This window comes from Trichoderma virens, assembly GCF_000170995.1.
Source record: "Trichoderma virens Gv29-8 chromosome Unknown TRIVIscaffold_82, whole genome shotgun sequence".
Classification (NCBI taxonomy): domain Eukaryota; kingdom Fungi; phylum Ascomycota; class Sordariomycetes; order Hypocreales; family Hypocreaceae; genus Trichoderma; species Trichoderma virens.
The window spans coordinates 836,830-855,459 of NW_014013667.1; the positions used below are offsets into that span (position 1 = coordinate 836,830).

At 44.4% G+C, this 18,630-nt stretch overlaps 3 protein-coding genes across 3 annotated transcripts; 1 reads left to right on the forward strand and 2 right to left on the reverse strand.

Annotated features, from left to right (window-relative positions):
• Positions 1-753: 753 nt before the first annotated feature.
• TRIVIDRAFT_224597 (uncharacterized protein) lies at positions 754-1,350 on the reverse strand (the record flags this gene model as incomplete). Its single annotated transcript, XM_014098661.1, has 3 exons — positions 754-983; positions 1,058-1,190; positions 1,267-1,350. The coding sequence occupies 3 exons, from the start codon at positions 1,348-1,350 to the stop codon at positions 754-756; spliced, it is 447 nt and encodes a 148-aa protein (XP_013954136.1).
• A 2,150-nt stretch (positions 1,351-3,500) lies between these two features.
• On the reverse strand, positions 3,501-5,819 carry TRIVIDRAFT_155878 (NACHT and ankyrin domain protein; the record flags this gene model as incomplete). Its single annotated transcript, XM_014098662.1, has 2 exons — positions 3,501-3,903; positions 4,243-5,819. Coding segments are annotated over 2 exons (1,980 nt in total), but the record flags the coding sequence as incomplete, so codon positions are not given.
• Positions 5,820-13,856: 8,037 nt separating this feature from the next.
• Positions 13,857-16,891, forward strand: TRIVIDRAFT_46906 (histidine kinase HHK3; the record flags this gene model as incomplete). The annotated part of the gene is made up of 2 exons (XM_014098663.1): positions 13,857-14,372; positions 14,423-16,891. 2 exons carry the CDS (start codon positions 13,857-13,859, stop codon positions 16,889-16,891), a joined length of 2,985 nt encoding a protein of 994 aa, XP_013954138.1.
• Positions 16,892-18,630: the final 1,739 nt, after the last annotated feature.

Below are 18,630 nucleotides of genomic sequence, written 5' to 3' on the forward strand. Positions count from 1 at the left end.
AAGATCAGCTAAATTGACCGCAATGTGCCACAATTCGAAATGCTGTGACTCTGTCAAGCAATCAATAGGGATGAATCTATTCAGCCCTGGTGGTTCCTCCTGGTAGTTTGGACACCACCCCGTAGCCATGCTGACATGCTCCAACTGCGTATTAGCTTCTGCCAGAGCCTTTCGTAACAGGCCGTTGCGAAGTGCCGACCACTCTACATGTTCATAGTCTTGTCCGTCAAAAAAAAGGGATAATTGAAGCTTCTTGAGGTTGGGCCGCCGATGGGCGGATACAAAGTTGTCGTATTCCTCGCACCGCTTGTCAAATAATCGACAATTGAGCCCGGTCCCAAGATAGTGGCCATCGATTTCATACTCTGAAATATTATGCTGTCCCTCTGCCAGAATTTTTGTAACCATGTTGAAACCGCGCCATCTTGCCTTTTCATTCTCCCATGACGCAGCATGTATGGCGCTATCGCGCGCATATGGCTAAGCACGCGGAATCGGGCAATTAAGTCCGTAGGGAAAAGCCCGAATCATAGGAGTTTCATACAGAGGTGTAAACAGCCACCCATGAGTAGCAGGAGTGACGGTGACCTTCCGAAGCGATGGAAACCGTTGCAGGCCATATCGAAGAGCATCTGCATCAGCTCCGCCAGTAATGACTTCTTCTTGCTGGCGTAATAGTTCTTGGTAGTATGTCCATGACTTCTCTACTGATAATTCGCTGTGCACGCGCCGCGCCGTTGCAACATGCTCGGATCACCGCTCATCATCCCGCCTTCGGCGCTGTCTCAAATCTTCAATATTCTCATCCCGCTCGCTCTGAAACCTCCCCATATCAGTTGGAATGTGTGTGGAATCCGAGCCAGGCTCCCTGGGCTCCCGAGCATCATAAGCATCGACGGCAGAGCGCCACAGACGCGCATCGTCATAGATAATCTCGACAATTCTATGACGAAGAGCGTCGTGGTCAGCAATAGCGCGAAAGACTTGAATGTTAGTGGATTAGCGGAGAGGAAGACTCTATTGATGCGCAGTGCTGCAATGGCGGCAAACCGCTGACAAGTCAGGCGCAGATTTTTAACTGTGCGATTATCCAAACGGCTCACGACGTTTTCGATGATTTCCGATGGCAGCAGGGCTAAATAGGGATAGCAAACCGACTTGTCACCAGGCTCGGAGGTTATCGCATGTTGCTGTGGAGATGTCAACGATGGAACAGTATCGTCGTTCGTGCAATTGATTGGAGACAGATCACGTAACCATTCAAACCCTCTCAAGCAAGGCCAGGTTGGCGTCCTCCTCTTCCGTCAAAGAAGGCTGAGAAATATATGTAGGGGATAGATCTCCTCCCATGTTTGATGAATGAAGAAACTGATAGCCGGAGAGATATATCAAAGAAAATTTTAGATAAAACCGTATGAAAACAAGTCGGCATGTTGGTTGAGAAATGGCAGAATTGAGTTTACCTATTCACGCTTCTCCATTCTTGAAGGAGCCAACTAACCAACACACGCCAAATTTAATAGCATGCATTCACATTTAGTGCACACAGAATTGGTGGCATGGGTATAACAAGATCACTAACTGCACGACGAGTCTGATCAAATTCAGTACCATTCACAAGCAAAAATAAATGTAATTGAATTCTAAAATCTGCTTACACATTAGTTAGACAACGATCACAACACTACAGCGGTCTTTGATGCCTTAAGCCTACATAAAATTTGGCCGCACAGGTCCTTCTGCATACCTTTTACTGGTCAGAAAAGCTGTGTTTGTTAAATTCATCTAGTAAACAAGGTATGCCTAATTCAAGAGTGCTGTTCTTGCTGTTCTCGCACCATGACTTCGAACTTATGTTAATTGACTTTTTTCCCCCAAAATATGTGACGGCTTGTATACACTCTTGCGTTTTGCACTGCCATTGACAAGAATTGAATATTCTTGAACTTGAAATGCATTGATTATCTCCCTGCATTCGGAGGCTGTTCGGTGGCTGTCATCCTCCTAATCTTAATTATAATGCTGACGCTATAAGAACAAATAGAAGCTCCATAATCATCACCAAGGCTGCTTTGGCTACCATAGATGGCATCATCTCCGTACTGATGCGAATAGCGGCCAGTACTGACCTCTTCCTTGTTATCCTCATGTAAGCGCCTATGGTCCGTCTATATCATCCCCTTTATTGCTAATATCTGTTATTAGGACTAGAAGCATTTGTTCGTGTCCAGGAGTTCAGGATTTTACTTCTGAATCGCAGTTAGTGGTACAAATTATGCCTTACGATACTTTCCTGTAGTTCAGGCGCTCTCCCTAATTAATACACCGTAGTTATCACTGTGAGATCTAATTAGCCTCTGGCTAGTAAGTTTCCCGTATTGCAAACGCAAAGCACCTATCTTTTGCTCGAGGACAGCCTAACATTATATCATTTAGATTATTGCGCATGCAATAAATGAAGAAATTGTTAATTTCAGTTGTTATTAAAATGGTTAATGTCTGTTTCGTGTATTCGCAGATGAGAAAAGGGGGAAAATAATGTATAGAGCTATAATTGATAAACTTTTATAAGCCTGAAAACGTTTCCTAGTGTGGTTATATTACTATATTTATGCAAGGGAGTTAGTGGTTACGAATTTTAGTGGCTTTGACAAATATGCAGCTCTCAATGTCACATACCTAGATTTCCAGCCAACTTGATGCAAATCAACTCAGCAAACCATAGCATTGAGTCTTCTTTCATATTCCATTACCCTCAAATTCAGCGTCTTGGATCTCTGTTTTAAAATCGAAATAACCCCCGCACGATCCGAATATAGTTCAATTGAATGGGAGCTCTTAAATAAGATGTTACCATATAATATATGAAATAAAGCTATGAAATCTGCATACATCTCATCAATCATAAGTCAGTGTTCATTATTCATTCTTCGCCTATTCATAGTATACGACGCTGCAGCCATCGATTCAGCTCACACTTTATTGTTAGATTTGCCTCCGTCTAGAGTCTTAACTCTAATGCTCTTTCCTCTTTCATAAACGATGTCGGTTTTAACTATCTCTCAGCCCATGAGTTCGGGTGTGCTTTTGTCTCGAATAATGCACGAAATTACCTTGTGACTTCTTACAGAACCAATTAAAAAGGGCAGAAAGAGCGTTTTCTCCTACATCGCTGCATCTCAGATGCTCCCATAAAAGTTTTTAACTCTTTCTCGTAACTTTTACGAGGGTCAGGCGATATTTGTATATTCGGGCCCTTCTCTGCCTCTAGTGATATCTCTACTATCAACTTTTCAATTTTTAAAGCTGCATCACTAAGGCTGAGGTTTTATTGTATGATCGGCTCCCCCTCCTTCTGGCAGTATGGTCACGAACAACGAATTAGCTTATTTCGTATCATATATCAAAGCTGTATATCAGATCAGAGCTTCTTTGATATTATAATGTACCTCTACTCTCAGTGGCAGTTAAGATATCTTCACTGATGCCCATAGTAGCTTCTACCCAGACTGTCTTACCATCTGATCTCTAGATTTCGCTCCTGCTTTAAGCAGTATCATCTCTATTGCCTCGTGCCCTCTCGAAATGGCCCGAATTAGAGCTGTCTCGCCATCTGCTGTCTGGATATTGTGATTTGCTCCTGCCTCAAGCAGCATATTCACTATTACCTTATGCCCCCACCAACAGGCCTGAATTAAAGCTGTTTCGCCATCTGCTGTCTGGGTATTCAGATTCGCTCCTGCCTTAAGCAGCAACTTCACTATTGCGGGATGGCGTTCGCTAACAGCGATTATTAGAGGAGTCTTGCCATTCACATCCTTTGCTTCAATATCCGCTCTATTAGTCTTGAGTAGGAGCGACACCACTTCTTCATGCCCCTTCATTGAAGCAGAAAGTAGCAGTCTGTTAATATCACTCTCAATATCGACTCGACGTTTCTTCTTGGCAAGGAGATCAATTATATCAGCACATCCGTTGCAAAAGGCATAGGATAATGGTGTTCCTTCAAGTTCATCTCTCAAGTGCACCCCCGCGCCCGCCTTGATTAGCAACTGGACTAGAGTGATATCTCCATTCCAAACGGCATATGTTAGCGGGGTTCGACCATATATGTCTTGTAAGTTGATTTTTGCTTTCTTCCTGAGCGGTAATTTAAAAGTCCATAGCTTAAGACGAATGCCGCGGAGTAACAGCTTAGCAACTGTATGAAGGCCATTTCTTGCAGCCCAAGATAATGCTGACCGTCGGTATGTGTGATCCAACGCATCCAGTTCGATATCTTCTACTTCAAGTAGTCTCCGAACTGCAAAGCTAAGTCCGAAATAGGATGCGACCATGAGGGTGGTAAATCCCTGGGGAAAATGTGTAGCTGTGGTGGTCCAATAAACGTTAAACCACGCCTTGTAACAGCTCGAATCCACATCACAAATCTTAAGTATCGTTTCAGTCATCATAAACTGTGTTTCGGTGGGGCTCTCAAGGAAATGTGCGGCCCAATTTTTTGCAGAATAGTCGAGAAAGATGTTACACCAAGTATGCCAGGGTGGAGAGTCAGATATCATCGTCAGTTCTGCGAGAAGGTGTCTGATGCAGATCTCGGCGAGAACACGGTGAGACTCTTGTGGAAGTAATGAGTTCTTCCATTTATGATTGTCATGACCATTTTCGTGCGATTGTATGATATTCCTATTAATGAGGAATTCCTTCACGGTTTGATGAAGTAGATAGACTCTTGAGTCAACTATCACGACACAAAGGCCGCACACATTTCGTAGGTCGTCGCGAAGACGATCATCAGGTAACAGACCCAGGTCATCATAGGATTGGTGGTTTTCGTTGAGAGACAGTGCAAAGCTCATCTCCTGGAGAGTCAAAGGTCGTACTGCTGCGACAATGATTTGTAATACTTTCTTAGCCTGTATAGTATTGAAGCTCTTAGAAAGTATCCTCTCATACGCCTCATCAACTGTTGTAGGTATACTTGATGTGGCCTCAGTTATCATCATTTTGTTGACACTGATGCTCTTTTCGATTAAATCCAGGGTTAGATATACCCATAAGTAGGTCCTATTAGGAACGCGCATAAGCTCTTGTAATAGGAGATTGCACTCAATCTGTGTAAGCTGCAGACGATTCCCTATATCCTGGACTCTGGCGTAGATATAAATATTGATCTCCTGAGAAATCTTCTTTACCTCATTTTCGTCTTCTCCACTCAAGTGAATAACCGGCAGCCCCGGAATTTGAATAGGTCGAAGGCCACGATGAATTTCAGCGTAAGGTCGACTGGTGAGAAGAAATTTCAGATTAAAGCTCCGTTTGGCTCCATATAGTGTACATAGTGCCTTGAGAAGCTCAGATCTTCCCTGGCCACTTTGATTCTCGCACTCGTCAATTGCGTCTAGAAGACAAACGATCTCGCCCGCATTTTCATCCTCTGCAATATGGATGAAAGTTTGCCAAAGATCACTGAATGAAGTGTTGAATGTTTCTCCTCCAGTGTTAAATTTTTTCAGGATTTCATCAGACAACAAGATGGGCTTTTGTATAAATATCTGACGAAGGATGCAGCAAAGAGCGCTAATTAAGTTCTTCTGATCTGGAAAGTCATCCTTAAAGAAGAAATAGCACACCGTTCTGGAATCGGAACTCTGGACAACAGAGTCGATAAGGTGTCTTACTAAGACCGATTTTCCGCATCCGGGATCTGCAGAAACCCAAAGCATGCCAGACGAATTGCTCTCGTTCCAAGTCTGAAAGTGCTCGTGCGACACAAACCAGTCACATGTACCTGGAACTCGGAGTGGGTTTCTGTTTTTCGATCTTGGTATGGTGATTTATACAGGTGCTTTAGAAGGTCATCCTCCCCATGTCTCTTTGTGGCTTCTGCATGGGCACTGGCGTAGTGGTTATAGTTCACATCGCCTTGGTAGATATGAGTACCATTCCCGAATGTGTTTGAGGAGATTTCGCGGTGGTGATCCATTATGAAAGGGTAATGAATTGGTAGGCGGGATGTGAAGTAAATGAATGACGGAAGGGATTCGGAGAGAATCTTGCGATAATCCCTGCTAAGCCTATAAAGCAGTAATAAACAGGGAATGGATGATCCAAAGAGGATATGAAACAGAATCACAATAGAATTAATCTGACATTTGGATCATTTGGCATTCATCTGAATTTTTGAAGGCCCAAGTAAGCCTTTGTAGTCTGGTCTTTGCGGATTGCTTAGTTGGGCCGATATGAGTGAGAATGGAGCCCAACTAAGTTACGTGGTGGAAGTATTCCGCATCAGAAGATTAGGTAAATACGAGTAATGACTAAGCATTTACGGTACCTCAAGATCCAATAGTAACAGAGCTGGCATAATGCATCTTTTGATGACTGACATACTGTAAGAGGGAGATATGGAACTAGCCGCAAGAATTGTTTTATCAGTCTACCACGGCACACCTAGATTTGGATCTTCTACTGACATTGATAATTCAGGTAACAGGATGAATTGAAGAATAAAATAGGCTATCCTCATCTACATAATTTTAAGACATACATACACATCCCACACCGCACCCGTCACTATTCTTACAAAGCCTACTGTCACAAGCTATACCGGAACCATCAGACAAATATCTGCCATAAGGCGGCGGCAGGCAGAGGCAAGGGCGGCAGGCAGAGGCAAGGGCGGCAGGCATTATCATTGATGCAATTGCCACCCGTACAACTCATGCCACGAGCAGCCGGAAAACATGTACCCCATTTTTCCATCGCCGGCTTATTGCGCTCTGAGGAGCCTGTACATCCCCCATGCAAAGAATCATCGTGTCCGTAACCCCGACTACTGTCGCCTGTTTCGAGATCGGCGAATGGCTGTTACTCCGTCGCTCTGGCGTGGCGCGAATTGATTGCAAGCAGAAGCATTGCTAAGATGATTTTTGAGGTGCTCATGGTGGCGACCCGTGGATGCTAAAGACAGTTGTGCTAAAAGACAACTGTTATTCTGCTTCATTTAACCAGAGGGTTTAATCAAATGAACTTTTGAACGCATACGTAGTCTGTGCATGGATTGAGTTGGTGCAGAGACTCGTATTTCAAAGGGATTACATTTGAGTTGAAGGGGAGATGGACAGAAGCTATATAACTTTTCACATTCTCGCTGATAGGAGCAAGTGACACGTCGAAGCAGTCTGATTGCCATACTTTAGATCTAATGAGCCAGGCAACTGTGGCTAACATGTGGCTCTTCAGGTGTTACAAAAATGGACACATGAAATAAAGTTTGTCAAAATTCTCAAATAGGGGCTATCATCAAACTCCCTTATAGAGCAGAGCCAATCCGCTATTTTAGTGTCTGCCTCTCCGAACCATGGCGCCAAACGCCTGTGGCTGACGAGCAAAAATCACAGCCTCAGTTGCTTCAATGAATCTTGATGAGTGGGAGGGCTTGTGAAAAATTTCCAGTGCATTTTGTCTAGTGAACAGAGAGAGACCTGGCTGCTCTTCAGTTTTATAAGTCCTGAATGATGGCAAAATTATTGGGAAGTTACATGTGTTGCAAGCCGAAGTACAAACTGGCGGCCTGGTCCTAGATGTAGTCCTGCAATGTGTTGCTGCTATGGAGGGTTAAGAGGGAGAGGTCTAAGCGCAGCTAGGCGAAAATAAGGATTCAAATAACTTGACGAAGACCTTCTCATAGCCCGATGCCTCAGCTACAGCCTGGTTCTCGACACTGCCCTTGGAAGGCGGCTGCGGCATTCCAGTACACGCTTCTCGGCACCACCCTTCCGAAGAGGCCATTATTTTCAGCTTTTTTGACCTGGGTAGGGAGTATAACCTCTGCGAACGCCCACTTCAGCCTTTTATCAGTCGCCCATCCGGAGTAGCACTAGGACACCCTCAAGGGCTTCACAACGGACCCTGTTTGGCATGATCATTTTGTAAATGTTTTAAACTCTCAGCTGTAGACTTTACCATACTTAGCCACTCTCCCATCCAGCATACCGTCGCCAGCCTCATTGCCATTGATGACTTCGTATATCCTCCTAAAAAACACATTAATGACTGTACATTATATAATTACTATCATCTCACTTAGTACCTATACAGTGTCACCTCAATTAAGCACACTTGTAGAAGAGCTGAAACTTGCTACCAAGAAATGATGTACACTCTCCTTATCTATTCATGAGATTGATACACACAATATATGCAGCACAAACAACTATAATAACGAAAGGCAAGCGGATATAATAACTATTGGCCGCTTCTCCATTGATTAAACAGAATTTATAGTTTTGTCTTTAAATATTATCCTTTTATGTTATCTTTATTTGTGCCTCGCTTACTATTTCCAACCGCACTCTCGTCTTCCGCGACACATTATCTTTGGTGATTTTGTCTTGCTGTCCCGCAGCCTTCCATCCTTTTGTTACCTTTGTCATCTTCCAGACCCCCCTCCTCTTCGTCTCCTTCTCTCTCTACTACACCTTCTATCGCTGTGTTCGGGCCCGAGAGGCTTGTCGACGCCTCCACTCTCCTGCTTGCAAGACATTCTTTCGATGCTCATTCTTCTTTATCTCCGCCCTAAGATTGTTAAGTTCGTTTTCCACATCATTGATGAATCTTTTTTGGTTTTCCGCAAATAATTCCTGATGACTTCGGCAAAGCGACAATAGGTATGCTTGATTCTCTCTCATCACACCCGCACTTATTCTCTCATTTTGCGACTCATGGTTCTTCAACTGTTCTATGCCTATAAGGCGTTGCGCTAGATTCTGTAATTCATTGCGGACATCTTTTTTGAAAATTCTCTTCCTCTCACGCAACTCGCATAACATAGCCTCTATCTCTCCTACTAGCTGGAGATCGTAAGCTGAGCGTCGCATAGGGTCAGAGAGAGTGAAATAGGCGGCCTCAACCTATATTAAGATAAATTGTTAGTGTTTATTACTTTCACCAAGGTGCGGAGCCTGTGCTACCCTTCGAAGCTGATCAACTGCACGAGGATCATTTGGATTTTTGTCTGGATGGTACATCGTTGAAAGCCATGTATAGCTTGCTTTGATAGCATCCATATCTGCCCATTCTACTAGGCATAGGGTATCGTAATAGCTGACTCTGGATCGTTGGATAGTCATGGTGATGTGATGGAGTAGTTGGAATTATAATAATGCTTAACTAGATACGTGGTCGTCTTTCGTTAAACAATCTGTAGGAATGACAACTAATCTGAAATAGATTGTGATGCCGTAAGCCGTGATGTTGACTCCTCTACTGCACCGCGGTAGAGTAAGTTTTATTTATATTTCAAATCCCCTTTGTTGAGGGCCTTAGCTATAACATATTTGAGATTAGGACATTGTTCATGCGCGCCCGTGATCTTGAACAATATTTTTATTAATCAAGGATACCCAGACGGTGCTCGGAACGAGTTTGAGATTCTCAAAGAACAGTCACGTAGTTCAAATGTGCAGTATTTTAACAAAGTAAATGTTCACAAAATTGTGAAGGTTGGTTCAATAAACAAAACCCTTCGGTGGAACGATTCGCGCCGCATCCATGGTTAGATCTCATAGACTGCAGCTGGTAAGAACCAACCATAGAGATACAAACCATGCTAAACCAGGGTTGCCAGATACGGTAGATCAAGATTCATAAATGTTCCTGGTAAAGAAAGAACATCTTACGCAAGACAAAACCAAGGCCATCTGTAGAGACGACATAACGGCGTCGGCGCTATCAGCCAGCCCATTGTAAAACTATTTGTTCAACCGCGGCCAATTAAATGACTAGGCATCCAGCAAAGAAGCGACGTTGAATGAATGAATCTTAAAATGAGCAATAATATAACTCAATCGACGATTTTGTACAGCTGAACTATCAGATTGGATTATAAGAGACAATGATGGCCGCTGAGGCAGCGGTTGGTTTGATTCATGTTGGTGGACTCCAACAGCTGATAAGACTTATTAGACCCGGGCGTGCTTCAGAAAACCCGCTCGCCGCCGCACAGGTCAGCGCTTCTGAAGAGGCTCGTGTTGGCTGAGTCGACACTGTCCATCCTACTGCCAACAGTCTTCGCAAACATGTCGACAATGTAGCGGCAAGGATTGCACTCTTCCCTGTTGAGACGCTTCGGGCTACGCTACCAAGGCCAGTATTGCTGAACAAGCTCCTCCTAAGGCGGCCTTTGAAGATGATCTTGCTCGATTCAATGAGCTAGCAGCCCTGCCGCAGATATCAGCAAATCTAGCCGCAGTTCTACAACTCTCTGAGAATGAATCCAAGGCTTTCGAAGAAAATCTGAAAATTAATATTGTCCAACAGCGTTATCAGGTACTTAAGGTGGGTTCAATGCATTGGGCGCCTGGGAAATTGCGGCTAGTTTGCCTGTTGGTCAAATGTTCACAGCGTCGATATATAGCTGAGAGGTAGCTGAATGGGCGGGTGAATACATGTAGCTATATCTTGACCGGTATCGATGCATTTCTGATCTCTTCAGTAATCCATTCAACAGCCTAATCATCTGTGACAAGGTGTACGAAGTTCCAGTGCACACTTAACACAGGCTGAGAGCCTCAGCCCATAAAACTGTTGATCGCTAGGCAAGAGCAGTACTCGATTAAATCAGAAGAACAGACTAGATGGCAGAAGTCCAAAAATATGGCGGATCATTCATTCATTGCTCCTGGCCAAGCACACACGACCATGGGTAGTGGAGAATTTGGGGTTCTGTCAAGCGCTTTATAATAGTCAACATCTTCCTCTACTAGCTCCTGGGGCACCAGAAGTTGGATGTGCTTGCATCAGTACAAGGGTGATAAAAAACTAAGCGCTAAGAAGCCCCCTCACCATTTTCCTTAGCATATTAGGAAACATCCACCTTCTTCATTCGTAACCAACTTTTAGAATAGAGTTCTCTGTCCAATGATAGGTAAATTAGCTGCAAGCCACAAACAAGCAGTCATTCTCCGCCCTAGAGAAAAGTCTACGTAGAAACAGACGAACTTGGACTATATGACTGAATTTGTCAAAGCGTTAAAGCCGCAAATTATATGGAAATTATAATGCGACAAGTGTCTTGGACATACACACATTTTGATAGCTTTCAAGTTGATCACTAAGAGTAGAACCAATGCATAGCCTTGAGAGTATTCTTCATGAGCAAAAGTTTAGTGTCCACCGGATCGATTCTTCCACTTGTAAGGTAAGCGGCGTCCACACACGAAGCTCTTGGATGGTTCGGGACATCCTAGAACTACACGGATTACATGTGCATCGCGTTCGGTGTGGAATCATTTCTCACCGCTCTTTCTGACTGGCTCTATATAAAGTTTCATGATTAGTACGTCTAGTGAGAGCATATTGCAATTCTAGTAGCCATTGCATTCAACCATTCCCGTTGCGTCAGATCTACAGTTAAACCCGGTTTTAACATCACAGCTCTCAAAATGGAATCAATAACTCTTTTCAATTATTTTGACGAATTATTTAGATTACTGTTCTTTCAGGATGATGATAACGTCGGATCCAAAGCCTTCGTTGATAACTTTGCGAAAGACTTGTCAGCGAGGTAATATGTTTCGAAATATTACAATCGGTTGCCTGTAGCTAAGAATCCGCAGCATCAACACTCAGCATCTAGACTACGATGCATTTCAAAAGGCTTGCATCGTAGCTCGCAGGAATTGGATCATGTCATTACAAAGCCATGAACCTCTCGTCACTTCTTTTGAAGATGCACATGGCGAAAGATATCCACACGACGTGGGCCCAAATGCTGTGGCTACAAAGTCATTCTGGACGTTTGTAGAAAAGGCTACTGAAAAAAAGACGCGCCGTGAAACAGTTATTATTATCATTACTAGATTAGAAGATGATATGAGAAGGAGAGTTACGCAATGGACAGAAGTTACGCGGGATCTGGAAGAGTAAAAATGGCATACCTCTATTTATTATCCCAAAGTATTACCTAGATTCACCTTTACTTTTTTTAAGATCATTTCGCCTAGTCCCCGTTGGCAATTTTATGACATTATCTTAATATCTAATGTCGAGCTAGACAAAGTTGGTGCTCATAGGTACTTGAATGTTTATCTAAATATTATGGCGAGTTAAAGCGCCAGCCAGTGCGAAGTATGTAAAGATGAAGTTTGTAGCGATCAACATTTCACAACGATATATATTCTCCCATCTTATCAGGATTCATAAACGTCTGCAGATAATAAAAGCGGAATCATAAGCTTTCTAGCATCATAATCTTCAGTAACGGACGCAATCCTAGTCTCCCTTATAGATTCATTCACTCAGCCTCGATATGAGTCATCATTGCTTGAGGACTCATTCATTGCACATCGGCTGATGAAATCATGACTCTGCAAGAGGTCCATATCGAGCAGCTATTGAAACATATACATTAAGATGTATACGACAAATATAGTATTTAGGCGCTTCTTGAGCCGCGGATATGAGATGTTGCTGTAGCAGTCTCAGTACATTGACTATAGGTAGCATTGTATTATCCTTTCAAATAAGAATTTCCTCGATAAATGCTCTCATTATCCTGCCATTGTTCCTTATCCCATTTATGACACTAGTCATATTGGCATGAATGAGCGCGACATATTCTCCATCACATGCGACTAGTACGGGTGATGCTTAGGATTAAGCCAGAACCACGAGTTATGGAGACATGCTATCGGTTTACACTAAATTTTCAGGTTAAGAATATAGGTTAGCAGTCTCTGTATTGAAGGAGCACTCATCACTCTTGGCTTTAAATTTGATCCGATATATGCACGCATCTCCAGCCCTGTCTGGTTTAGATTGAACCTACCAAGAGCAATAGTATCAACTTTAAGCTTTATTCAAATTACCGGGGCTCGACGAGATCTGTGAAGGCTCCCTGCACTTCAATCTTGAATTGGTAAAACTGCTTTTTTTTTTTTTTTTTTTTTTGGGGGGGGGGTTATTCCATGTCATTAAATAGCCCTCAATATTTTTTTTTTTTGTTATGCTAAAAGGAGTGCCAATCTCAACGAGTGATAGCCGACAGGCGCTTCTGTTCTAGTTGTGAATATTCTGTATTTCTGCCAAATATCACGTTGTTCCCTATGTAGGCGACTGGAAGATTGAGAATTATGACATCTCCTGTTTCATAGCCAATGGCAATTTGCGATTTATAGATTACCGCATGGCTTGGCCGATATTCAGATGGCAACCAGAGAAGGTTTTCAGCCCGCCGCATGACCCATTCGCTGTCAAAGTACCTATTGTTAGTTATTGCGTTCTTAGGGCTACTGTCAAGTGGGTAGTCCAAAAGCCTTGATATCTGATTCAAAGCATAATGAGTACGTTCATGTAACCACAAGTCCTGCTAAGGAAATCCTCATGAAGACGTCAGTTGGCGAAGCACTCAAGGCATCAGCTGTGTATTTGTCGAAACCACTGGACTCGCCACCACCCGAAAGAGAGTGGTGTGTTGCACAGCATCTCCCTTTTAGAAGATCCGTAAAATTTTATCCGAGGTACCCCATCCTCTATAGGAGCGCTAGGCTACTACCTTAACTTGCCTACCTTACTACATATAGGTAGTATACTACTCTGTAGTCGACAAGCTACTACGCAATGCCGCAAGCGACATTTTATAGCGTACCTTGTATTAATCAAACTGGATTTGTCCAGGACAAAAAGCTCCGGCCGGCATTGACTGGCCAGTTCCCTCACGTGCATACCATGTATGGCATACAACGGAATCTCCAAGGCCTTGCTTCCTACCACGAAGCATTCATCGTCCACTGGCGATGCAGTGAGGACAGCAATAGGTTGCTTGGCTGGGATCGCGTTTCTACGGTTCACCTATGGCAACGGCCTCTGTTAACGGGCGGCCAAAGCCGTTCTTCCCGAAAGCAGACGCCGCCATCCTATCGTCAAGACATGGACTCCCACCGGCTCGCCCGCGAACCGTTTGGCCTGTCTACGATCCGGACAATGTCGACAGGCCAATTGGAGCATGGACCCCGGAAATAGAAAAATCATTTTATCCTCCCAAAGTGGAAGCATTTGCACCATCACCAATCCCCGACAAGCCTATGTGCATCTCCGACCGATATCTGCGCGCCTTTCTAGCTGAGAATGAGAGGCTTAGGTCGTCCATGCTTTGGTACTACACTCGCGATATCCTCAACGAGACCGAGTTCCTCTCCGGGCTTCAGGAAAAGGCACATATAGCGCAGGAATCCACTGGCTGGGAGTTTGTTGTCATCGGCATTCTCGATGTCAATTACTACATTCGCCTAGCATCCATAGGGCTTCCTCTGGCCATCCTTCCACGCGGAGAAACTCTGTGTGCGCACACGGTTACCCAGCCTCCCGGCGTATGTGAATGACAATGTCTGGCGTGTTGAGTCTTACTAACTCTTACAAGAATGTTTTTCTATTGCCAAATATGATGGAAGACTGGAGATTCAAACATTCACCGTACGTTGAGTCTGGCGGGCTCCGGGCATACGCTGGAGCACCACTTCGCTTGCAAAACGAGTCGGGAGACTGCGTAAGCCTTGGGTCGCTTTGTGTCACTTCAAGAACAAGCCAAGCGCCTTTGACCAAGCCTCAACAACAGACGCTCGCTCGCCTGGCTGACTGGGTTGTCGCCGATATTGTCCAATGTGCGAGAGCGAGACGTCAGCGAGAACGGCGCCGAATGTCAGAACTGATCTCCGCTGCACAAGCTGAAGTAGACAAAAAAATTTCTGAGGAGCCGATTTTACGGATACTGAGGGCTACGTATCCAGATACAGCAGTTATTGTACAATCATCCAAGGACTCCCGTGTCGAAATCGAAGATCATGACCCTATACCCCTAGCCGACCTCGATGATGGCTTGTGGGAGGACACAGACTACCTTGATGATTTCATTAATAACTCAAACCAAAAGCCTTTCCCGACAACTAGGGTAGTACGTGCTATTGTTGCCTCATGCGACACCTTAGCGGGGCCTTCCCTGCTTGTTGTGGCATCCAAAGACTTTCGACTTGTGTTTGATGATATTGATTCCTGGTTTGTCCATACTTGCGCAACCATGATCTCTCAGATATGGCACAGGCGCCTTCTAACAGAAGTAATGAGGGCAAAAGAAAAATTTCTTCGCGGAGTTTCTCACCAGCTTCGAACCCCGATCCATGGCATCCTCGGTTCTGTAGAGCTGCTAGCCGAAGAGCTTCTGTTGCAAAAGCCGCGTGAAAGCCAAAATTCAGCATCATTGCTGGAAGCAAACTCGATGGCCAAGCCTGTGGGATCAGCCATCTATCTAAAAACCATCAAGTCGGCAGGACGAGATTTGATGTCCATAGTCAACAACATGATCACTCTGAACCGGTGGGCTGACATCGCCATGACGAATCGGCACTATGCTATACATACCGTTCAAGAGCTCGAGATAGAGTTGGCAAATGAGATCCGCAAAGCAACTTCAGACGATACTCGTTACAAGGCCTCTATTTTCTTTCACCATGACCCATCGCTGGATTGCGTCAGCTTTCAGACCGACCTCGGCCTACTTCGTGATAGCTTGCTTCAACTTATAATTAACGCCATTCAAAACACTTCAGAAGGCATTATAACTGTAACCATATCGATACAGCCGGATCACCAACAGCTAATCGTTGATGTTGAGGACACCGGCCGTGGCATTCACCCTGACCACCACGAACGTATATTTGAGCCTTATGAAAAGGTTGAAATGCATTCATTGGGTGCCGGGCTAGGCCTGACCCTCGCATCCAGGTTGGCAGCACTGCTCCACGGGTCTGTCAGCTTGATATCGTCACAGGTCAACCGTGGGTCGCATTTCAGAGCCATATTCCAGGAGATAGAGTGTGTCCGCCTGCCCCTTGCATCACAGCCCCTTGCTCAGAAACTCAAGGCTTTGCCCTCTAAATTTTACAGGATGGCGTCCGGCTCAGACAGCATATCGTTGTGCAACCACTTCACTCGATTTCTGGCCTGGCACGGCTTTGAATCCTCTGTCAGCCTGGATCAATCCTTTGCCATTTTTGATTTCGGGTCAGACTTGGAGAAGCGCCGCTCAAATTTGTCCCAGATTCCAGTGGGACACATCGCCATCTGTCTCGTCCCAGCCTCAGAAAGGGAAAGTTTGTTGGATCAGACTTCTAAGAACGTAATATATGTCAGCGCGCCGTTTTTAACTTCGACGATGAGGTCAGTACTCGAAGAAGCAGACAAATATCTTTTAGAGATGAAAACCTCGAGTGCATGTCTGCCTCGCCCTAGTGATTCTTCGCTCCATTCTCTGGAAATAAAAACAGACCCAACCGCAGAGAAAGAGGTTGAGCCCCCAACCGCTGTAAACGGACAGACAGCTCAGCCAACTACGGGTAGCGCAACTAATCCTGGCTTATTAACGCCTCCTGCGGAATCATATTATGTTGGTTCAATTCCCACTGCCCTCACAATCTCTCGGCCTGCGGCACTACTTGTTGACGATAATGTCATCAATCTCCGCATTCTGCAGATGTATTGCACAAAACGGGGACTACCCTACTGCTGCGCGGCTGACGGCCTGCAAGCTGTGGAACTTTTTTCGCGGCAACAGTCTTTAGCTACTGCTGGCAAGGGAGCAGGGATCCAGCTGATCTTCATGGACCTTCAAATGCCCGTGTGCGATGGTTTTAAAGCCACCCAACAGATACGCCAGCTGGAGAAACAGAACAACTGGGGACAAAGTATTTTGTTCATTGTGACCGGCCAAGATAGCCCGACAGATAAAACGACCGCGGAGGATGTTGGTGCTGATGAATACTTGGTGAAGCCCGTTGGCATCAAAGTTTTGGATCGTAATGTGGCTCGACATTTTCCAAAATTTAAATATGGCTAGGAACCACATCTATGCAGTACACGGGCATCAACATATACGCGCATCAACATATACGCGGCATCTTTCGTTCTTCCGCCATACTTAATAACTTGTAACCCGCCACTCCGTTGATAATCCAGTACTTGACGGTTCTACAGGGCGACGACATACTATGAGCACTTCGAGGCGTAGACATTTCAGTGAGCCATACTATGAGCATCTAGCCTACTATCTGTCAGCACAGCCTTATGAGAAGGGCGAGCGAAATCGCAAGATGTAAAGCATCTTTGAGTAATGATTGCTTTCATCTGCTTGAGCTGAAAATTTCGCTTGAGCTGAAAATTTCTGACAGCCCAATTTAGAAGCGGCTGGCTGCTGTGGGTATTTTTAGCCTCGTATGCTCAGCGTAGTTCATGCCATATCTCATCCACGTGCTGCAGTTCGCATCTGGAACTGATTGAGGAACAGAATGCCTCTTCGGTCTGTTTAACCCTCTTATAATTTGCAGCATTATTTAACGATGGAGATGGTTTGTTACAGGCGTAATACTACCAGCAAGTAGCAGAAGATATAATCTTTAACAGTATTAGACAGAATAAATTAAAGAAATATATGCGAACTTAAGTTATGCAACAGGGGCTAAAGATAAAGGAGCAGATGTTTATGCAATAAAGAATCACATTGCGGTAATTTTATTAAATAAGACATATTAAATGTATAATGAAAACGGAATTACAAAAGCTACCTCCTGCCTTATTACATGCCTACGCTTCATGCTAAACATATAAGAGAACATAATTTGGAAAGCTTCCTATCTCATGTATTTACTCTAATTATATTAGGCATCGAGGTAGATGAAGACATACAGAGCAAACTTTAACCTGAGGTTAAGTAAATTTTAGTGTAGGTTGATAATACTATCTTGGAAGATTGCCGCTTGCAGCATACAGCTATATCAAGTTGGTGAAATCAGCAAACCATCACATATGACCATAGGTAGTAGAAAATTCGGGGTCCCGTTAGACTCTTTTCTTGAGTTGGCCGTCTCTCTGTCAGATAACAAAGAGCTATCTAGCAGCAAAGACCCAACAAGGTTCAAACTAGATAATTGCGGTGTGAACACAGCTACAAAAGGGGATGTTTCCCTTTGTGTTAAAAAAAAAGGTTGGAGGTAAATACGGCCTTTAATGACCTAGCTGCGAAGTTCGAGTTCCCTTGGTTTCACTTCTTTGATCTCATCACTCTTCTCTTATGCTGTGACTCCTAACACTTTCATTATTATAAAAATGAAACCTTCCTACCAAGCCATTCCCAAACGGCCGAGTTGACGGGTGTTAGTGAAGTCCAGATCCAACACGCTAGCCGCTGTCTGAACTGCCTACTCCGAAGATTTATGCGACCTATGACCGGCTATCCGCCCTCAATGAGTTCTACGAAGTCCGGCGGGCCAAGATCGTACCGCTAAACATCCTCCTACCTATGATCTGACCGGAGCTAGATCGCTAGCGGGGTCGGTTTGGCCGTGGGCAGGATCAAAAACTCAGGATCCGGCCGCTGCTGAAGTTACCAACCTCCTCTTATACCTCCGGCAGGTGATCCTCCAGGACTTGGCCATCTTGATAGGCCAGTTCCTGGATAACTCTATAGGAATCACCCGGTCTTCCCGCATCCAGCTTATACGATATATGTCAAGCGGGTCCCGGCATATACAGAAGAGGATAACCGACCTGGTAAACTGATTATTTTGAACAGTCTTTACA